The 23675-nt window shown below is 44.4% G+C and overlaps 1 protein-coding gene across 1 annotated transcript in view; it reads right to left on the bottom strand.

Annotated features, from left to right (window-relative positions):
* SND1 (staphylococcal nuclease and tudor domain containing 1) overlaps nucleotides 1-23675 on the bottom strand; it is a 497039-nt gene that overhangs the window by 96816 nt on the left and 376548 nt on the right. The window contains exon 16 of the mRNA XM_007526286.3: nucleotides 8358-8467. Coding sequence (XP_007526348.1) covers nucleotides 8358-8467 — 110 coding nt within the window. The remainder of the gene's footprint in view (nucleotides 1-8357; nucleotides 8468-23675) is intronic.

The raw sequence follows: 23675 nt of genomic DNA, 5'->3' as shown, positions 1-23675 counted from the left end.
TCCTTTGTTATTATATTAAGAAAATTAGCTTCCTTTTCAAATTTTTTTTTTAAGAGAACCTTAACCAAAGCTCAAGAAGCAGTAAATATTCAGGATAATTAAAGAGGCAAGAGACACCAAAATGAGCCGTTACTCAGGGCATCTGATCCATCTAAATGAAAATAAATGGTGCTCAGCTATTCTAGCACAATCCTTATGTTTGAGCAACCTCTTACCTCCTAATAGCATTTCTGGTTTTGTTCTAGGTCTAGTATAGAGAAGGTAGACCAGGAGTCTGAATGTGCATGGCAATAACTGTGTTCCACAGAGATGGCTCATACAGAACACTGTCTAATGTCAGGCTGTACTGAATACCATAGGTGGCAAGGGTTCTGTTTAGCAAATTTCTGTGTGAAGGATTTTCATGACTTTGTATTTGTAATGATAATCTTGTAGTGAACCAGTAAATGGATTCTCCAATAATGACAATCACTGTCCACTATACTCCGTCCCTCCAGACCTCAATTTAGATGAGGGCCAAAGTAAATACTGTGGGTCATTCTAGTATAAAGATGCAAGAGGAAACTGTGTTTAAACCTTTCACATTTTTACTCTGGAACAGATGTGGGCTGGGACTAAAGAGGGAGAGGAAAAATAAGTGCCAGGCACTGCCTTGGCATTGCCAAGGTTTCTATTTGGGAAAGAAACTGGCTTTGTCAGGTCTAAGGATTATACCTCTCATTTCCTTCGCAGGAACGGTAAGAAAAACAAATTGAACTGGCAGGAAAAACATGAATGTCTCTCAAGGCAGAGTTCACAATTCTAGGCACCAATTCTCCAGGGAAAGGAATAAATAGTTCTGCTGAAAAGGATTTTCTTCCCTTGGATAGAAAGAACTAAATCCTTGAGGCCTTTTCCAGGTTCCAGACCAAATCTCTTATGATCCTAAACATTATTCCACCTTATTTCTACCTCAACCCCAAAAGCCAGACTAGGGTATGAACATTAGCCTCTGGAGGGCAGTGAGGCCTATCAAACCTATACCAATCAACCTGTATGACATAATTACAAGTAATAAGATCTTGTTGGCCAAGCCAATGAAAAACTAGGCCCAACAGCGGTTTACAAAGAATGGATGTAATTCTATGCTTGACTGGCTATGAAAATCCAAGCAGAAGAATAGGGAAACAGAAAGCAGCCTAGCTGAGCCAGCAGCTTTGTACAGAGAAGTCCCACTGGAGCCGGCACACTACTGGCACCACCAGCACATACTGCTCTCTGGGGGAGATCACTGATGATGGGAGGCCAGGCTTCCCAAGGAGCCTGTGAAGGCAGAGCGGGGAGACCCCCAGCAGTTACAGGAAGAGGAAAAAGGGCAACATGGCTCTGCTTCCCCCTTTTTGCACTTTTATCTCATTTCTTCTTGTCATGCTGTCATTTTCATCTAGGGGATTGGAATGGGTTTTGAGGGCCCTTGTTCTGCCTCCCCCTTTCTGCACTTTTGTCTCATTTCTTCTTGTCATGGTGCCATTTTCATTTAGGGGATTAGAATGGGTTTTGAGGGCCCTCACTCTTGAGCTTTTAGAGATACTTGACAAGGGTTAGGAGCCCAGCAAGGAGGGGCTGGAAGTGGGCAGATGACAGTCTGGTATTCATATGGTACCTATCAAAATAACAGGAATTGTTGACTTGAACTTCAAAATAAATTGATCACCCTATTCAACAGTTGGATTGACAATAGGGAAGAGAATAGAAGTCTATATTAAGAATGACAAAGGGATACTAATACTTATAACTTGAACATTGGAATCTTATGAAAATAATCACATATCATCTCAGTATCTTTAGTACTCTGGATGGGCAGAGAGACCCAGAGAGGTCAGGTCTTGGAAATGGACTTTCTAATGAGAAATTCCTGAATTAGTAGCAGTATGTCCATCACCATTACTTCAAAGGCTTCCTGCTTTGCAGCTTTTCCCAAAAGAACTTTTCCAAAGAGAATTCTACTAAAGAACTATAAAGGACAATGGGCTTTCTTCCCAATCTCTCAAATTAGGCCATAGAGAATCAATCAGTTGGCTGAACAATTATCTCTATTGAGTAACTCATATAGATGAGGCAAAGTAGAAAGAACATAAAGACTGAAAGCTTGAAAAATTAACAATCCAGTAAGAAAGTAGCACTTCCACAGATTTTTTTTTCACCACCATGGGTCACCTCTCATAAGAGAGCTGTCCCCAGACCGGGGAGGGAACAGCTCAGCATCACAGCATAGGACTTCTTATCTATCCCAGATATCACCATATGCCAGAGCTGAGTGCTGTGCTAGCCTCTCTCTCTCTCAAAGAATACATAGACACTGGGAGTCGGGCGGTAGCGCAGCGGGATAAGCGCAGGTGGCACAAAGCACAAGGACTGGCATAAGGATCCTGGTTCAAACCCCGGCTCCCCACCTGCAGGGGAGTCGCTTCACAGGCGGTGAAGCAGGTCTGCAGGTGTCTATCTTTCTCTCCTCCTCTCTGTCTTCCCCTCCTCTCTCCATTTCTCTCTGTCCTATCCAACAACAACAAAAACAATAACTACAACAATAAAACAACAAAGGCAACAAAAGGGAATAAATAAAATAAATATAAAAAAATTAAAAAAAAAAAGAATACATAGACACTTTAGAGAGAGAGATAGCTAGCTGATCTTACTCCATTACTTCTGTACTGGGTGTGGTGAAGAGCATTCAGAAATAAAATTTTCTTTGTAAAAAGAAAAGAAAATGCTATTGGACAGTGGCATGCTTTGCCTGCAGCTTATTAGTTGTGGTTCAGTGAGGGCCACCAAGGGGCAGGGTGCCACTGGCCTCTCCCACACAAGGTGTCCTTCAATCTCCTGGCTTTCCCTGGGGCTTGAATGACTTTCTTCACTTTGATGTAGAGAAACATCTTGCTACTTCCTCCCGCTGTTGTCTATCTCCAGGCCAGAAAAGGACCCACACAGACAGGGCCTCAAGGGGAGAGACCACATGTGCCACAGCACGTGTGGGGACTCCTGGGGGGAAAGACAGAGGGCATGGGGATGGGCTGGGGGGTAGCAGATTTGGATCCATGTTAATCTGCACAGGCCAGTTTATCTTCTTCAGTCAAGATGTAGCTCACTTGGTGCTAAAACAAAGGAGAAGGAGCTGTTTTCCTTTCCTATTCTATATTTTCTTTCCCAAACACAAACCTATCTATATATATATTTTCACAGTCCAGTTCATATTTCCCTGAAACATAAATATATGCTATTCAAACAGCAACAGTTGCTTGTAGTGTCTTTATGCTTCTGTTTCTGAGAGTCTCGTTCTCTACCAACTGAGCAAGCCTGGCATTCAGGATTCTGTATCTGAAGAAGCATGGGGTAGTGGGATCGAGGGAATCCGGGACTGTGGCCTGGCCACTGCAACCTGCAGAATGAGCTCCCCAGGGGGACATCTTCCCTTTTGATGCCAGCAGGAAGAAGGGAAATAGGTCAGGGCTGCAGCAGAGTTTCCAGGATGAGGACATCATCTTTCAGGCAGCAGCAAAGGGCAATTTCTGAGATGGCAGAGAAGACAAAGGGTCACCGAGAAAGGCCTGGGAAATGATAGCCAAACTTCCTTAGGTCTTGCCCCTGGCTCTGGGGGACTGCTCCTCCTGCAGCTTGGAACTATGAGAAGAGTGAAGCTGTAGCATTTATCTCTTAGTGATACCTTACAGCCCGGCCCTTCTTTAGAAATGCAGGCTTTCCTAATAGCACCACAGTGCTGCCCAGTGCACAGCTGGTCACTGAACTGCTGGCTAGCTGGCCGCCTAGGGAGATGGTGTGAAGAGATCTCAGGTGGTTTTTATTCACAAGAAGGATCCCAAAAGGGACAGGCTGGCTTAGGTCTGCTAGACCAATGTTTTAGACAGGAGTATCAAGGCAGGGGAGAACCACTTACTCAGGACCATATGACAGAAGGAGTGTGAAAACCTAGGTGTTTGTACTTTTAAGACACTTATCTGCCCATTAGCTAAAGCTAGCTCTCACCACTACTTCTGGGAAGACACTAGCAGTGAGCTAAGGCCCCACTGGGAAATTACACCAGATCTTTCTGTCCTTGGTAGCCTGGCAGAGAATTGCCTGAAAGAGGAAGCTGTATTTGCAACTGGGAGAAGTTAGGGTACAGGGCAACTAACATTCCCTAGGCTAACATATGAGAGAAAAATATTGACACTATAAAAGGAAATGATTGAACTGCTGGCAAAATAAAAACCTACAGTGACCAGGAGATAGTCTTCACCAAGCACATGCCAACCACAGAGACAAAGTATTCCTAGCTCATGGTCCAGGGTTTAGCAATGGACACAATGAGCTCACATTGTGGGGTTCAACAGCCCGACTTCAAAGCCAGGAGACATGAGAGCAAATGTATTTTCAGGGCTATAACAAGCCAGTTAAGCCCAACTCAGAATACCCTATAGCAAATGTTTCTGATAAAGGGACAGAGAGTAAATATTTTAGGCTTTGTGGGCACAGAGTCTCTCAACTCTGTTGGAGCTACTCAACTTTGCCATTAGAGCCTGAAAGCAGACAGAGATAGTACAAAGAAGAATGAGTGTGACTACGTGTCAATAAAACTTTATTTACAACAACAACAACAAAATCAGTCATGGGCCAGCTGTGCCCACTCTTGAAATAGACAGCTACTGAATCGGGCTGGGAAGAACCATTGCGCTTACCAGATTTTCTTTTAAGCTCAGAAAATTCCTAGGCTGCTTTGGCCCTCAAGGTCACAGAGACTCAGAGCATCTAACATAATGCTAGTCTTACCTGGGTGCACAAGGATGCCAGGTGGCTGAACTTCTAGTTCCCAACTTAGAAACAGGGACCAATGGCCAAGAAGAGGATCATGTCGAACGATAGAGGAAAATGAACAAATGAGTGTGGTGAGGGCACACAAGAAGATGGGGCTGAGTGGTGGGCAGAATCAGTAGCAACAAGGCTAGAGTCACTAGGAAGTATATTTAAGGAAAGCAAGGGCTCTCAAGTCTCCAGATGGAGGCTTTGGGAGTATAAAGAAAAACTGATTTGAGACTCTACCTGAGCAGAGGATCTGGAAGGGAAGGACTATAATTTATAATTCTCTCTTTACTCCAAACAGAGGAAGATAAAAGCACTGTCTTACATGGGCTACTTGAAGCCAAGAATGCCCTTCAAGAACAGGGAGTCAGCTAGGGCCAGGCACCTTGCTTACTTCCCTGCCCACTAATCACTAATCATTCTTTTCCCACCCCCAGCCTTCTAATGTCAACTTAAGAATTCCTCAACAACAACATCAATAACAACAACAGTAATAACCACAACAATAAAACAACCAGGGCAACAAAAGGGAATACATAAATAAATATTTTTTTAAAATTAAAAAAAAAAAAGAATTCCTGTGTGTAATTCTAACTAGATAGTCATGCCTCTGTGGGATCACACAGGAAGCCCAGGAGGAGCTGTGAAATATGTGTGCTTCTCTTATATGATATTGCAATTCTGTAGGAACTGGGGAAAGCCTGCAGGGGATAGAGAAATCTGGGCCAAATATAAGATAATTAAAAGGCAACTTTAAAGGGGTGGGTTAGGGGTGGGGTCAAGGCCAATTGTATCTTCGGAATATCTGATTATCTGAGCTAAATCTGATTAGCAAGGGAGTAGGTTCAAGGTGCAAAAAGCTACTTCAGCTGGGGCCATCACAGCAGCAGCTCAGAGCCTAAAGTTGCTGGACTGGAAGACAACATGAGAAGTAGGGGGTGGGGTTCCCTGAAGGCAAGCTCCCTGAAGTGGGAGGCAGTGGCTCTCAGCACTTCCTCCTAAGGGTGGGGAGGACCTCAGAGTGATGAAGAATTCAGGCATCAGGCTTTACTAGATTCTTGTTGGAAGGAGGGGGGAGGGCAAAGAGAAACGTCCCCCAGGACAAAATTAGGTAAAAATGATGGTACTACAGAGACAAAAGCAAATGAGTAAACTAACCAGACAAAAGCCTCTTTTCACTCCCACATCATTCAGCAAGCAATTTTCACATTTATATGAAAGGAAAGGCCAAAGAGTTGTAACTGGTTCTTTTTATCAAAATCCCATGTTTTCCTGAGTTCAGACCATACTCATTTTTCTACAGGACAAAGACTTTTCAAAAATAGTAACTCAAGCAATCGTAAGTTATTAATGGCAATGTATGTAAGGGTTCTTTATCAAGAGACACTCCCCCCCCCCCCAAAATCAGGAAAGTGAAAGACTGAGACAGCAGAACCAAAGAAGATTAGTGTCAATTTTGGATTAGATCAAAAACCTGTTCATAGAAACTCATATGCCAGAGGCATCAAAGAGGATGGGAGAAAAAAAATGTGTCTTTTCCAACAGTCAAATACTAGCAAATATACAGACAAGCATAAAGTCATAGTAAGTATGAGAGAATAAAAGAGCTTTCTCACACCTTTTATTGGTAGGTATTCTCTTTGACCCCCCTTGTATTTTTGGGTGTTACCAGCGGGCCAGAAACATGATTGGGAAGAAAATATGACTGGGGAAACAAGAGTTGAAAAAGAAAGGGAAAGAGACTTTAGGAGAGGTAAAATAACAGGAAGATGACAGCTACGGGGAGGAAGGGGAGGCAAAACAGAATTCTGGCTTAGTGATAAGAAAACCGCTAACAAATATCTCAGTTAGATTTGGGGATCTCTTCCATCTATCCAGATAGACAGAATTGGTTGCTCCTTTCTCTGCAATTGAGCCATGACCTTGACTGGACTCACCTGCTTTTTCCAGCTATAGAAACTTGAACTGTTCTGTGGTTTATTATCCAAATGGAACACACAGAGGGAAGTGCTAAAATATCTACCCCTTCTACCCAGTCCCTGTTACATGACAAAAACTTCCACCACTACTGATGACACCATTGAAGTACATGGATTCTTGAACAACTTCCCTAACCAACCAAATTTCAAGCTGTAGCTGCATAATTGCAAAACAGGAGAAATGAGGGAGGTAGCTTGCATGCTGACATACGAATTTCTTCATTACACACATAAATGCATCTCACTAAGAACAAAACAGAGGGCAATGTGAATCCGATGAGACAATTTAGGGGTTAAGTCTGTATTACCCCCCATCCTCACTGCTGAAAGAGCAGACAGAATTGCTAGATAGTTATGGGTGATGTTTGGGAAAGGGAAAGGGAAACCTATCTCTCTAGAACTAACGATTCCAGATTTATTTTATTTATTTATTTATTTTTTGCTATGTCTCTCTTCTTACAAAACAAACAAGCCATCTACAGTTATACCACCCTGGACATGCCTGATCTTGTCAAAATGAAAAGGCCAAGTCTTAGCAAAATCCCATGGAGTTGGCAATTGACGGTGCTTAGAAGTAACAGCGGTGAGTCTCCTGAGGCAGGTCATCCAACACAAACAGCCAGGGCTGGCCTGTTCTCTGCCTCTGAGACCCAATATATTCACGGATGATTCCAATCAAAATGACAGCACTGAAGCGTATCAACAGGCATTTCCATCACTTTCACATTCCATAAGCCCACACGTCTGATCTCCAAGATCTACAAAGACCTATGGGTGAGATAACCTCCAGAACCTCATAATCTTTTTGCTCTGGGGATTCAATGGTGCAAAGGCGGGAGGGCCCATGCGGATTTGATTGTAAAAGAAACGAGGACAAAGGCAGATCTCAGATCTTCCGCCTGAGCCCAGCACACTCCCCCACTGTTCCTTTCTTGTGCCCACCTAGCAGGATGAATGACTGGCATACTCCTGGAAAGAAGATGGATCTGTTGACTATGACTTGATAAAAATTAGCAGGTAGATGGGTACCAGGGCAGCTGAGATGCCTAACTCCTGCCTGCAAGAGCCAGCTCAACAGGCAGAAACAGAAATACAATTAAATTAAGTCAGAAAACCCGCTACAGAAAATGCAATTACTCAAAGATACAAATAAATGTTCAAAGAAAATTGGCCCCTGACAGGGTTAGTCAAGCTTCTAAATCCAGCTGGAGGCAGGCAGCACAGGCTAATTCGCCAAGGAGGAGGACTGCAAAGCTCTAAGCTCCCTGCATTAGGATCCTGGCTGGGCTGGGCTGGGCTGGCCCGGCGCTCACCACGCATCCCAGGATGCCCATCGTGAGCAGCCATTTGGGGGCGGCTGGCCAATGATGCAGGGCTCAAGGAAATAGAATGTGGGCAGATGAAGGCCGGGAAATAGGATGTGGGGGCTGAGTGCTAGAAAAAGTGATGATGGGTCTCTGATATGATGGGGCAGCCTCAGACAGAGAGGACAGTATTTCCCCAGCCCTTGTCGCCTGAGCAGCAAGCAGCTGGGAGGCATCCTACCTCTCGTTGTAGCACCAGCTCCTTGGTGAAAAGTGTTGCTTCCTCACTGAAGGGTTCGCCCTCCTGCACCATGCCTGGGAGGTTCCGGGCTCCTCGGGGACACTCGATGCCTGTGTCAGGACAGAAAGAAAAGTCTGTGATGAGAAACGAGCCCCACTAGTTCAGAAATAATTGCTCTCCCCTCTAAGAGGCAGAGATGTGGCAGGAAGGGGAGGAGGCCACCGCAAGAGTCAGTACTGTCATGGGAGTTGGCACCTTGAGTTACCAAGAGGACCCTGAGCTCCAAGGAAGAGATACCGCAAACATGTGTATACCCTGAAGCGGGCTGAGTCTTCATCCTGTACTTCTTGCTCCAAATAGGCCTATAGTGGCACAGCTTCACCCATCACTTACGTAAATGACTCTTTCACACTGATATCCCAGCCACTTGGTTGTCTGAGAACCATTACAGCTGACTCCTAGGCATTTTCCCTTTACCATCTGACTTTCACATCAAATTCCAAAGTGTTAAGCCAGTGTCATTTTCCTCTTCAAAAGAAGCCTTCCCTTCTGACTTCTGGCTATATTTTGGACAATAATACCATTAGTTTTTCATTCAGAATGAGACACAGAGTAAACAGTATTACTGATGAAATATTAGGTACCCGGAGCCAGAAAGAAAGATCTGGACCCACACCCTTATTCTATTGCTTATTAGCTTCGTGACTTTGGCCAAGCTACTGAACCATGCAAAGCCTATTTGTTTTCCTATTTATAAACCAGGTACAACAATATCTCTCCTTCACATGCTTGTTGTGTGAAGTAGGGGAGATCTGTATGTAAAATGCTTGGCACAACATCTGACATCTGGAAACAACCAATACATTTTAGCTATTATTTTTATCACCGGTATTATGATCACTGCTAGCAATTGCCCACGCTCAAAATCTCAGTCATCTCTGACTCTACAAATTCCTAAAGAGAGAATGCCATCCCCTACAATTCTTTTTTTTTTTTTTTCTTTTTCCACCAGGGTTATTGCTGGGGATTGGTGCTAGCACTACAAATTCACCACTCCTAGTGGCCACTTTTTTTTTTTTTTTTTTTGAGAGAGGATGGGGAGATAGAGAGAAGGAGAAGGGAGAGAGATACCTACAGACCTGCCTCACCGCTCGTGAAGTGGACCCCCTATAGGTGGGGAGCAAGGGCTCAAACCTGGGTCCTTGCACTTCATATGTGTGCTTAACTGGGTGTGCCAATGCCTGGCCTCCACCCTCCATACTTCTTCATACCCTGGATAGCATTTTATACAGAACAGTAGCTTGCTAGCCAGCACAACACTGCCTCCTAACTCTTGGATTCAATCGTTCGTTCTGTAAAAATGTTTATCATCAATAGCTGTCATTTGTGAGACCATGAAACATACTGCCTGAGGTGAGGGACAAGAGATCTGGCAGAGGGCATCTTGGTGACTGCAAATATGTCTTGGGGAGCCTCTAGGAGAGGAGGGGCTCCTGCTCCTGGTGTAGAAGGCCTATCTCTTCTGCATCAAGCCATGGTTCTGGCTGCAGCCCAGATTCAAGGTCAGAAAGGAAAGAGAATAGTTTATACCTTGGGTTTTCATATCAAGAAGAGAGCTTTCTCTCCAAGCCTTAAGGCCTCACAAAAGGAATACATCACATAAAATGAAATGCTAGACAGGAGTGCAGCCTCAGGGAAGTGCATCAGGAGAGCCGCAGGGGCTGGTGGTCAGGACTTGTGGACTTGTGGACCACAGGGCAGTTGGAAGTGCTACAGATGTGACACTTGCGTGCAAACATCACCAGGGCTACTGACGATCTGGCACTTTGGTGCCAGGCTGGTGGGAGAAGTGGGACTCTTTAGTGTAAAAGGCCAGCATTAAACTAACAGAGCCAAAGAGCCTGAGACTAACGTTGAACGGAGAGATGGGGCTAGAGTGAAAAGGAATGAAAGATGGCACTTGACTTTTTCCCCACAGACAGCAAGTGCACTTTTCATTTTATATCTGCAAACTAAGCAGGAACAGAGTAGTCAGAGGGAAAAATAAACAATTCTATTGAACTTTTTTGGCTGCATAGTCATAGATGGAACAATGTTGCAGAAACAAGAATGTTGCTAAAAACAAGTATTCAATTTTGCACATTAGCAGCCAGCAGGTGGCCTTCAACTGGGTGCTGTTGGTGAGATGACTAGAACTGGGAAGTTACTCTAGGAGGAGGCTAGGGCGACCCAGAGGACAGTGGGAACTGGATGGCTGGGTGGGGGCACTTTCACTACAAAGGCACAAGAGATGTTTGAGTTTCAGTGGGTGAAGAGATGTACCCACTCGATTCTTACTTCCTGGGTATTCGGAATGCTCAAGAGATCAAGAGATTCCAACAGTTCTCTTTCAATCTGGGGAGACCATAAAGGTATTAAATTGAGAATTTTGTAAAGTGGCACTTGAGTCCAGGAATTGGACAAGTCAAATTGAAATGGACTCAGACTACCTTCCTTTGGGCCTGTGCAGAACAATCCCCAAACACTGTTTGCGAGCTCAAAGGCAAGGAGGCCCTTTATAATGTTGCTCCTCCAGCCTCCAACAGGAACAATGTAAGGTAGGTTGCTTGTCTGCCTCTTAGTAAAGTGGGGAAGAAAACAAGCACATTCCTGCACACCAACTCTTATCAGGAAGGAAGGAGAGAGGAAACAAAAAAGTTGCTTTAGACTAGAGCATTGGGAGTCGGGTGGTAGCGCAGCAGGTTAAGCACAAGGACCGGTGTAAGGATCCCAGTTTGAGCCCCCGGATTCCCACCTGCAGGGGAGTCACTTCACAGGCGGTGAAGCAGGTCTGCAGGTGTCTATCTTTCTCTCCCCTGTCTTCCCTTCCTCTCCATTTCTCTCTGTCCTACCCAACAACGACGACATCAACAACAATAATGACTACAACAATAAAAAAAAAACAAAAAAACACAAGGGCAACAAAAAGGAAATAAAAATAAATGAACTAGAGTAGTATCTGCTTTTAGCAATCACTTCTGTTTCTCTTGGGCTGGTTCTTCTCTTCGGTCTGTCTGCTCTGAAGCAACTTCCAATGAAAATCTGTCTCCTCTGTCACATCCCAACTCTGGACCAGGTGTGGTTTGCTGACACTTACTGGGACAGGCAGGGAGAAATCACATCTAAAGATGGAGCAGGAGGGGCTGGGCAGTGGTGCACCTGGTTGAGCGCCTAAAGTGCCATTTACAAGAACCTGGGTTTGAGCCCCAGTCCTCACTTTCACTCTCCCTATCTCTTCCTCCCTTCCTGAGCTTTCAATTTCTCTCTGCCCTATCAAATAAAATAGCAAAGAAGAACAAAGATGAAGGGGCAGGACCAAGTATTTGCTGAGTACCCCTGTCTTCCTATGAAGGGTCATTTCCAGATGAAGGTTATCAGGCCCCAAATCACAGTTATTAAGTGGCATCTTGAGAACCCCCACCCTCACTGTCAGATGCTAAAGTTACTGAGGAAAAAGTCCAAGTTTGGGGTTGAGGAAAGCTCAAGGATGTGATGGGCCAGCATAGAGACTGGGTAGGAATCCACGGCCCTGGGGTACTCAGCACCTCACTGGGCCAGTGAGCAGAGCCAGGAAGTGCAGGCGCAGCTGGTGTTTAGTCTGCCGGGTGCTCGGTGCTGGGGTTGTCATGGTGGCAGAGTCTCAGGCACCCCAAACTTGAAGCAGACAGGCAGGGATTTCTGGGCAGGAAATCTAGGCAGGGATGGGGAGTTCCTAGACAAAAGGCAGGATATCCAGATAGGGCTTCAGGTCAGAGGTCGCTGCTGGGGCCTGGGTAGCAGAAAGGCTTTTATTATACAGAATGTCTGACTATTGTAGAGTGAATACTTCTGCAGATGAAAAACAATGTAGATGAGTGGATTTCACAGGCTTTTAATTTTTATGAACACACACATACACATGCGCACGCACACAGCTGGCAAAACAGCTCACTTGGATAGTGTGCTGCTTTGCTGTGTGTGATGCAAGTTTGAGCCCAGCCCCCACTGACTGAAGGTAGCTTTGGTGCTGTGGCCTCTTCCACTCTCTCTCTACCTCTTTTTCTATCTAAAATAAACATTTTTTATAAACATTTACATATGGGTCTATACACTTGTGTAAAATAGTTGTCACAAAACCAGAGTTAATATTGACTATGTGTGGCATATTGTGATTGTTTTTCTCTGCTCTATTAAAGAAAAAGGTAAGGTTATAGCAATGAATTAAGGTGAAGCCTCTAGTGGGGGATGATCCACTGCATAAAAACAGTGCTACAGACTGAGGAAGCTAGGAGGGTGGGGCCAGACTCTGAAGGCCCCTTAGGAGTTCGAAGGCTCCACTGCGTGGTTATTTATCAGCTTCTGGACTTGCTTTTGTGTCCTAAGGGATCATGAAACAGGGCAAGAAATATGCTGTCCACTAACAGAGCAGAAACCAGACAAGTGTTAACATTCTAAAGCCATAAAGACAGATGTCAGGGCTGAAAGCCAGGTGAAGACACCTGCTGTCAGCAGGAAGGGTTCTGCTGCGTCCTCCTTTCCCCAGAGCCTGGGCAGCAGGTAAAGCCAGGTCACGGTGCACCTTTACCCAAACAGTGCCTGTGTTACTGCTTTCCTTAGGTGCTGCTTTGTTACCGACAAAAAAGACTTTCAGAAAGTCAAGAGTGCAAGTAAACAGAACCCGAGAAAGAAAGTCAGGCTCATGGAAAAGCGAATCGGAGGCTGTAGTAGCTGAGCTGGGCAGGCTGACATGCAGGGCTGGAGAGCTTCCAAGGCAGCAAACATGACGTGAGATATCGCCAGACTTCCAGAAGCTCTCCCCAGCCAGGTGAGGAGTGCTCGTAATTGTGGATTGCACACATTTCCCACTAATAGCTGTCTTTTCCAATAATGTGCAGGGTGTGGAGCTGCCTACTGATCAGGGCAGCTTAACCCTGCTGTGTGTCAAAGGCCACAGTCACAGGCCCAGTGCCAACTTCACCCCTGACACTTGCAAAACACTGAACATTTTGTTGTTATTTTGTTTGTAGCAATCTTCAGTGCATGGTCTCTCTCCCCTTCCCCCCATGCCTGCCTTACTGCATCTCTGTCTCTATCTACGAATATATATCCAGAGGGGGAGAGAACCATCAAATAATCCTTAGTAGTTTTCCTATCATCGTGTTGGCATGAAAAAGGGACTCACCTAAGAAACTTTGTCCCACCAAATGCAGACAGAAAAGAGACAGGTGAACTGTCCTCCCTCTCCTAGGATTCCCTGACCCCTTTCAGAGCCCTGCAGACCCTTCTGTCTATAGGTGAAAACTCATCATTTTCCACTTTTTCTGTGCATTCTGGAGAGGCACGATTGGCCAAGACTACTTAAGATACAAGTGGAAAGCAGATCTGCCTGGCTTAGGAAGAGAAAGCCCATCACTGCCACTGACAGTGTCTGAAATTTCTCCAGACCTTATGACCTTTGTCTATAAAATGAAGGTGCTCCCAAGACTCTCCTGGCCTACAACCCTACAATTTTGTATGCCCTTTGGAGATTCCTCACTCAAAGGCTGACTCCCAGAGTCCAGAGTGCACCTTCTTTTAAATATAAAATGTTAAGTATAGAGTGCTCTATTAAAAAGAAATGATACATAGAGAGACACGGACTAACTAGGTCAATTAGCACAAATGCTCTGACCAGTTGACTTTGGAACACAAAGCACAGATCCCTGCTAATGACACACTAATGGCTATATAAGAGATCCTATTGACAGCTATGTGAGAGTCATGCCTGGCTCGAGTTTTTTACATTGCACATTTGGTTTTGTGATGATCAAGCCTTTGGTATCAAAGTGTGTTTTGTGCATGCCATTGTATGCTTACCACTGCATGGAACAGCACAGAAAGAAAGGAATAGGAAGCATGCTGATGTCATCTTGGTCTTCTGCCTACCAAGGACACAAGTAAATAGCCATAGTTCAGGGGCTGGGAGAGGAGAGCTCACTCAGTAGATGGGGGAGGCCACTGAGTAAGACGGTGGAGCAGTGCTATAGCACCTTTCCTCCTTCTCTCCTCTTTCTCTGTCTCTCCATTTTTCTTTGTCTTTAAAAACAAACAAACAAACAAACCCCCAAAGATGGCTTGGGAGACTACTCAAAGGTATTACACATGTATGAGGCCCTTAGTTTATTCCCCTGTGCTGCATGAAAAAATGAAACCTCCAAACATAGTTCACTCAACAGACTTTCTCTCGCTCCACTCCACAAATGCTTGTCCATGCTTATTCTCTGCTAGCCTTGTGATGGAAGGCAAGGACTCAATAATGAAAAGAAAGACTTTGAGCTTCTGCTTAGAAGCTTGCTGGCTCAACTGCCAGCAAGAAAACATTGGTTTCTTCTACTGTTGTTGATGGGGTGCCATTGGTGTCTAGGAGACAGAAGAATGGACAAGTCAATCACCCATGTTTTCCAGCACCTGACTCTGCCTCTCCCTAAGTTGGTGGTGAAAGTTAGAGAAGGAGATGGGGAAGCAAAGTTGCTGTTGTACCCGATTCAAGAGAAGCCTACTCACAAATAGGCTGGTGTGTGTGTGTGTGTGTGTGTGTGTGTGTGTGTGTGTGTGTGTTGTCCGAATAGAAATGGCAGCTCTCTGGTAAGCTCTTAAGACTCTCTCTGGAATCTGACCTGGGCACATGCATACCCTAAGTCTGTCAGGAGTCAAAGAAAGGAGGTGGTAGTCAGTGGGAATTAACCTATACCAACCAAAAACAAATCTGGGAGACCTGCAGTGAAGTCTTTGGAGCAATGTGAGGCCTAAGATCACCCTCCAGGTTCTAAGATCTATGGGATGGAATCTAACCTTGGATCCAGTCTGATGCTTGGATGTTCCCATCAAGCAGCATTCTTCCTTCAGTATTCCCAGGAGCAGGCCTCTGTGAAAATCTGGACCTTGCAACTCAAATGAAACTTAGCAGAAACTGTTTCTTAGGATGCAGATATACTGTGCCTTAACTCTAACCCTAAAAATACAGATTACATTTTTTTTTCAACATCCAAAACACTATCGAGCACACAGCTGCATTATAGAGTTCCTCAACCAGTGCTGAATAACACAATAGTAGTGAAAAAAATACATTCAAGAAGAAGTGAATATGCAAAGGAAGAAATGACTTGTAAATGATCAGGGTAGTAGACCTTAGGTAAATACCAAGAGAGAGGTCAAAAAAATTCCAACTGCATAAGTACGCTTTCCCATGATTACGTAACACTTCAGTTAGCACACAGCTACACCCCTTTGCCTCACTGGCCTTTAAACTGGCACACTTAGCAAAGGCAACTTAAATACAGAGAAGAAGTGCTTAGCACTGACCAGCCATGTCAGCAAGACCCAAGGCTGAAGTACCGCAAAAATGTCTAGTTTCCAATACAATTAAGGAGGAAAACAATTGCCACTTCTGACCTCATGTTCAGCTCTCAGAAGCAATGGCCACATGGAAAGGCAGAAAACTGGAGCACATTTAAAGAGAGCAGCAGAAAATGACTCAGGGGCGGGGAGGCCTGCCTTTAAAGGGAAGATAAAAGGTGCTAAATCCGTACAGCTCGGCTAAGCGGTGACTAAGAGGATGACACGATAGCAATCTGCAAATATTTGAAAGGTGTAAACACAAGAAAGGAGGGAAAATGCATCGCCTGAAAACAGGGGGTGTAATTATTAGGGAAGAGAAAATCTGGACGAAATATCAGAAAAACTTAGCGTGGGGATGACTCCTGGGTTATAAATAAGTTTCCCAATGGAATTAAAGTGTTGCTGTTCACTCCTAAAGCAGACAAAATGGCAGCTCTGGTGGGGAGTTGTAGAATAAGAACAGGTTCCATGTGTCCACCGCATACCTGGCTAGCTTCTCTCATCTAGAAGGATGTCCTCAGCTCTGGTCTCAGGCTGTTAAGTAACAGTGTCTAAGTTTCTTATATGGGAAACTATGGATACCTCTCTCTTCCTTCTATGTATACAGTCCCCTGGAGTAAACCTCAAGGACAAGGCAAAGCATAGAAAGAACACCAAAAATAAGCTTCCTGTCACACTGACTGCACTCCAATACCTTTGCCTGAGTTCCTGCTGCTGTGAGAACCAATTTATAATTCAGACTCCAAGATTTTTTAATCCAACATTCAATTAATTCCATTTCTATACTCTCCTTTACTATCCACCCCTGCCCCCCCCCCATACTACAAACAGAAATGAAGACCCCGTGTGTAATTCAACCTTTCAATTATGTTTGGATGGCTCAATCAAAAAAAGGTTCTTTGTCATTAATAATATTTAGATAGCTATTCCTTCCTTAAGCATTCAGAACAGGATCTAGTTCTTAAACCATCAGCACGAAATGCAGAGGCACACAGGCCATTATCTCATTTAAAGAAGGTGGTTATTCTCCTGAATATACATGCAAAGTCAAAATATGTTCACGTAGTTGATTCTTAAAACTGTAACACGCCTTATGCTTTAAAAGCTAGTTCTTCGTTCTCGCTCTCCCTTATGCTCAGAAGCTGCATGACTGAACATAATTAGGAGGTCTCAAGTTGCAAATACTATCAATCACTTAACAAATGATATCTGTAAATCACCCCATTTGAAGACCAGAGAGCTCAACATTTTTGTGTTCTTAAAACAGACCCAGAAAAGCAAGGCAAAAAGGTAGACCAGTTGGTTCCTCAGAGTTACTTCTCTATGGTATGAAGCCTCAATTTGTACTAAAAGGGTCAGAAATGAACCAGGGATTTTGCATTGTCTCAGATTCTTTATTCTCACCCTTGGTCTCTAAACTGTCACTTTGTTACCTCAGGGGAGGCAGCATCTTTTGGGCCAATTTTGGAACATGTCACTGCTAAAGTTCTTTCAATGATCAGAATAAAAGGATAAAAGAAGAATGCAGGGATCCTAATTAGAGGGATCAGATTCCGCAGGTAATTGTAGTCAGGGGAGTCAGAACTGGGCAGGAGCTGAGACTGAAGCTGTTTTAGTTCATAGTCCCAATCATTTCAGGTAGACTTCTGATTTGGAAATATTTGATGCACCTCTTAGAAAACTGAAGGGGATTGGGAACAGGAGCAATAAGCTAGAGCATCTACAATGGATGTTGGGGGGGTGGGGTAGAAGAGAGGTATGAGGAAAAGGAGTTAGTGCTTGGCTTTAAACAAACCTCAGATTTATCTGATAGGAATCATAACTTAGGAGTGGGGTGATTTCTTATGATTTATCCTTGGTTGCTGTTAGCCTGTCAATGGCAGACCTCTATTCTGCAACTATTTGAAGTAAGCGATATGCCAGTTCTATCTATAACTCCAATTTGGGGCATACAGCGGGCACTTAGCAACTGTCTGCTAAGTGAATGCCAGAAAGGAGAAACTGATGAAATTAACCTGCTGTCATCTGCTGGTGCTTTATCTGCATAACACTTGGTACTCAGGAGGAAGTCTAGTCACTCTTACTTTAGGAAAGTGTTGCATGCTAAACCATTGACCATTCTCTAGGGAGGAGACAGGAAAGGAGCAGCTTAGAGGCCTCATGCCAGATTCCTAGCTCCATCTAGCTGGGCAGTGTGCAAAAGTGGCTTCACCAGATTTGATTTGTGGTTGGCTTTACACACCAAAGAATCTCTCCCAAAGGGAGAAAAAAAGCTTTATCAGATGGAGCTGGTGCAGCAGATAACAATCAGGCCAACATTAAAGTAACCTTCTCTAATTTTCTCTATTGTAGGCAAGGGCAGAAAAGAATGATTTTTAAAGGAAGGAAAGGAAAAACAAAAAAACAAAAACAAAAACAAAAAACCAACAACCCCAAAACCCACACCAACTGTCGAGTCCTTTCCCTTCCAGTGGCATCATAAGAGCAGGACCATAAACAACCCAACCAGGTTGTCTCTAGGGGTGTTGGGGAAGAGGGTGGTGTCACTGGCAGGCTGTCTGCTTCCCAATACACATGTTTGTTTGTTGGGTTTGCTGTAAGCAGCAGCTGCACTAATATCCCCATCAACTGAGAACAAAATGCAACAACTGGGCAAGAGAGAGAACTGTGCCCTCCAACACCCCCCCCACCCCCGCGGGGTTTCTCTTAGTTTTCTCTATCAAAACAACAACCTCCCATCTCCATTGAGTAGAAAACAAGAACAGTTGAGGTTAAAAGCGAGGACTGCAATGGTGTTTTCCACAACAAGGAAGCTACAGGGCTCAAATTCTTTCTTATGTAACACCATGGCACCATGGAGACAGGGCCTAACAAGCACAAACCCCATGTCTGAGCAACGAGGGGGAGTTGGTTTCTATGAGAACCTCAACTATGCTTTCTCTGACTTATTTTAAACATGCGACTTTATCTCTGAATCACAAAAATCTTAGGTTTTTTTAACCCTTTTTTTGAAAAAAATATTTTTGAGGGAAAGGGGGGAAGGAAGAGGCATGCATCAAAGCAAACCAATGTTGGCCATTTTAACCCCATGCTAATGGATAAAGAACAAAAATTCAACCTACTGTCCAGGCTGGTAGAGATGACCTGGATGGGAGGAGGTGTGGAGGGAGGAATGTCTTCTTGGGAAGTTGCCCCATATAGATCTGGCAAGGAAGTATGAGGTTCCAGAAGGCATTCTGGTACACACCTAGCAGCCAAACGTAAAAGCTATTTCTTGCACAAATTTAGAGTGACTTTTTCAAAACCAAGCTGCGTTGTGCCATTTGTACAAAACCAGTTCTGGGATGTGTGGAGAGTACGTTCAAACTCTTGCCTTTCTTTAGTCTTCACTTGTAACAAATTGCTCAGAGCTTCTGTTGAGGCAACTGAAATCCAAATGTCTAGAGATCAGTATATTCAGCAAGTGAAACAAGAGAAGAAAACCAGAGTCTTGGGACTACTAAGACCCCCCCCCCCCAAAAAAAAAAAAAAAAAAAAAAGAGAATGAGGCAAAATCTGAGAATTGAGAAACTCTTAGTAACTTTCCCTACATATAAATAAAGTGAAAAAAAGGAAAGGAATTCTGAAGAACCAAGGTTCTTCACAGTAGAGGATGATCTTGGACATAAAAATCTGTCCTATGTTGACGAGGAGCTAAAATGAGGGGTGTGGGTGAAAAATGACATTATTTTCACTTAAAAGGGGTCAGCAGACAAGTTTTGTGGTCTAAATCCAGCCAGCTGTATGTTTGTGCAACTCATGAGCTAAGCATGGATTTTACATCTTAGGTTTAAAAGCAAATTTTGTGACACGTGAAAATGGTATGAGACTCACACTGCAATGACCATAAATAAAGTTTTATTGGAACACAGCCACAATCATTTGCTGTTGATTGCTACTTTCATGCTACAACAGCAGAGCTGAGCATTTGTGACAGAGACTCTGTGGCCCACAAAAGCTAAAATATGTACTATCTAGCTATTTACAGAAAAGTTTGTCTCAGAGAAATGAATAAAGACAACAATATACCACTTCAATCCTGTGAGAATGCCAGACAATAGAAAGGACAGTGACAACAGTTGTTGAAGAGGTTGAATCGGTTAAGAAACTCTCCTGAATTGCTGGTCTGGTGGGAATGTTAAATTGGTCAAACCTCTGTGGAGAGCAGTCTGGAGAACTCTCAGAAGCCTAGAAATGGACCTAATCTATGACCCTGCAATTCCTCTCCAGGGGATATATCCTAGGCAGTCAAGCACATCTATCCAAAAAAAAAAAAAAAGAAGAAGAAGAAGAAAGAAAGAAAATGTGTGTATACTTATGTTTATAGCAGCACAATCTGTAATAGCCATAGCCAAAACCTGGAAGCAACCTAGGTGTCCAACAATAGTGAGTGACTAAGTAAGCTATGGTATACATACACAGTGGAATACTACTCAGCTATTAAGAATGATGCATTCACCGTCTTAACATCCTCTTGGATGAAGCTTGAAGGAATCATGTTAAGTGACATGAGCCAGAAAGAGAAGGATGAATATGGGATGATCTCACCCATGGACAGAAATTGAGAAATAAGAACAAAGTAGAAATTGGACTGTGTTTAGTATATTGAACCCAAGCAAAGGACTCTGGGGGTGGGGGGCATTCAGGTCTTGCTGCATGATGCTGGAAGTGAGAGTATTTTGCAGAAAACTGAGAAATTTTTACACATGTACCAACAACTGTATTTACTATAAATTATGAATCTTCCTTTCCCCCAAAAGTTTGTCTTATATTCTAAAAGGATGCTATGTACTTTTTATTTTTTAAAAGCAGAAATCAACTTTCTAGACCCAGAACACTGGTACAGAATATAATAATAAACATATAAAATAATACTTTAAAAAGGGAGTCGGGCTGTAGCGCAGCGGGTTAAGCGCAGGTGGCGCAAAGCACAAGGACCGGCATAAGGATCCCGGTTCGAACCCCGGCTCCCCACCTGCAGGGGAGTCTCTTCACAGGCGGTGAAGCAGGTCTGCAGGTGTCTATCTTTCTGTCCCCCTCTCTATCTTCCCCTCCTCTCTCCGTTTCTCTCTGTCCTATCCAACAACGACGACAACAACAATAATAACTACAACAATAAAAACAACAAGGGCAACAAAAGGGAATAAATAAATAAAATAAAAAAAATAATAATACTTTAAAAAAAGCCTAGAAGGAAAAAAGGCTCAAGAGACACTGAGGCAACTGCCATTTACCACAGGGGCATGCATGCTCTTAAGGTCCCTCCTGTTTTATGGATCTCATCTGTCTTATACTTCTGATCTTCTGCATTCATATCTATTCTCTAGCCATTGTCTTAGATTTTTCTTTTTTGCCTCCAGGGTTATTGCTGGAGCTCAGTGCCTGCACTACTTCTTCTTCTTCTTCTCCTTCTTCTCCTTCTTCTTCTTCTTCTAGCATTTGCCCTTCTTCCGTAGCCAGTCAACAGCGTCAGGTTGAGCCTGATGTAAAGTTTCGAGACCTTCTTTGAATCTGGAGAGGTGGCAGTCGTTGACTATGTGGGTCATAGTCTGTCTGTAGCCGCAGGGGCAGTTCGGGTCATCTCTGGCTCCCCAGCGATGGAACATAGCGGCGCACCAGCCATGGCCTGTTCGATAGCGATTGAGGAGGGCCCCATCATAACGTGCTAGGTCAAAGCCGGTTGATGCTTACAGGGGTCTGTGATGAGGTGTTTGTTCTTGACCTCAGCTGACTGCCAACTCTGTTTCCAAGAGACTGGAACAGAGAAGTTCAGTGTAGGCATAGGGGATCAGATTGGGTGACGAGACGTCAAGCACTGGACAGGGTGGGCGAAGATATCCGCGTATATTGGCAGGTCTGGTCGAGCATAGACGTGGGAAATGAACTTAGATGATGCCGCTTCCCGACGAATATCTGGCGGGGCGATGTTGCTAAGAACTGGCAGCCATGGAACCGGGGTGGAACGGATGGTTCCAGAAATTATCCTCATGGAGGAATATAATTTGGAATCGACCACGTGGACATGGGGGCTACGGAACCATACTGGGGCACAGTATTCTGCAGTGGAATAGCATAATGCCAGAGATGATGATCATAGTGTGAAAGCGCTCGCGCCCCATGAGGAGCTGGCCAGTCTTGCAATGATGTTATTCCTCGCACCCACCTTTGCTGCAGTTTTTATGAGATGTTTGTGAAATGACAGAGTGCGATCGAGAGTAACGCCAAGATAGACTGGCTGGGCTTCATGCTGGATTCTCGTATCGCCAAGCTGCACATTAAGCTCACGTGAGGCCGAGGCATGGTGTAGATGGAAAACAGATGATACCGTTTTTGCAGTGCTAGGAATTAGTCGCCATTTTTTACAGTGATCGGATATCAGAGACATGTCTTTCGTGAGTGTTTCCTCGAGGATGTCGAACTTTGATGCCTGAGTTGCACAGCAGATGTCATCGGCGTAGATGAACTTCCTTGAAGAAGTTTCTGGGAGGTCATTGATGTAAATATTAAATAGCGTAGGAGCCAGAACAGAGCCCTGGGGGAGGCCACTTGAGACAAGTTTCCATCTGCTAGACTTGTCACCCAGATGCACCCAGAATCTTCTGTTTTGGAGAAGAAACGATATAGTGTTGGCCACCCATGGAGGCAGGCATCTTGAGATCTTGACTAGGAGACCACGGTGCCAGACCGTGTCATAGGCTGCTGTGAGATCAACAAAGACAGCACCCGTCTTTAAATTCTTCTGGAATCCATTTTCAATGTAAGTTGAGAGGGCCAGGGCTTGTTCGCAGGCAGATCTTCCTGGGCGGAAACCAGCTTGGGTGGGTGATAGGAATTTCTCTGTAAGATGAGAAATACGTGACAGAAGCAGCCTCTCAAGGAGTTTGTAACACATGGAGAGGAGAGAAATTGGTCTATAGCTGGCGGCCAGTGTTGGGTCTTTCTTTGGTTTCAAAACCGCTATTCTCTTCGCACGACACCAAACTTTGGGTATAGACTCAGATTCCAAGATGTGGGACAGGAATGAAGCGAGCCACTTCTTTGCTGCAGGACCCAGGTTAAGAATGAGTTCTGGGGTGATGTTATCATAGCCAGCAGCTGTTCCCAGTTTAACCCTCTTCAAAGTTCAGACTTTCCGTGAGTTGTTGCCTGCGGGCTTGGCGTGCTGCATCCAGGGAGGCAATGAGATGGTCAGCCACATCTGGGTCGCCCGACTCATCATACTGCTTTAGTAGTTGCTCACATTCAGCATCAAGACAAGGCGTATAGTTAGCACGTCTCCCACGAGGAATGGCTTGGGAAGCTGCTTTGAAGATGGCTTGGGATGCATTGGATCGACCTTCCCGTGGTGCATCTCGTGAGTACCCATTCATTGGGGAAACTGACGATCCTTCCTAGCCGACTGAATCCACATGGATCCCAGTCACTTTCAAAGGCAGCAACAAGCAGCTCCTGACAGCTTTCATGCTGTTGGTCCTGCTCTTCGAGTCCTCCAACTTAATGTTGAGGGGCTGTCCTTTGCCAAACGCGTTCTTATTGGTCAATTGGCGATACAGCATCAGGCAGATGTTATCTGCCTACAAGAAACACATATAGCAGTCGATGAAGCTGCTCGATTCACCATCAGTGGATTCGATTTAATATGCTATAATCTCCATCCTAAACATGGCCGAGCCATCTATGCCAAATCGTGTCTTGCGGACGTTTACCATACGGCCTCTTCGACCTTCTACGACTCCAGTACTATTGGAACTATTCAGCTTGTCAACGTATATAAGCCTCCCAGTGCCTCATGGGATAATGAGGTCATGCCTAGCCCGAATCACCCAGCCGATTACGTTGGAGACTTTAATAGTCATCACCAAGACTGGGGATATTCCTCCACTC

Source organism: Erinaceus europaeus, chromosome 8 (assembly GCF_950295315.1).
Source record: "Erinaceus europaeus chromosome 8, mEriEur2.1, whole genome shotgun sequence".
NCBI lineage: Eukaryota > Metazoa > Chordata > Mammalia > Eulipotyphla > Erinaceidae > Erinaceus > Erinaceus europaeus.
This window is presented reverse-complemented; position numbering and strand designations above follow the sequence as displayed.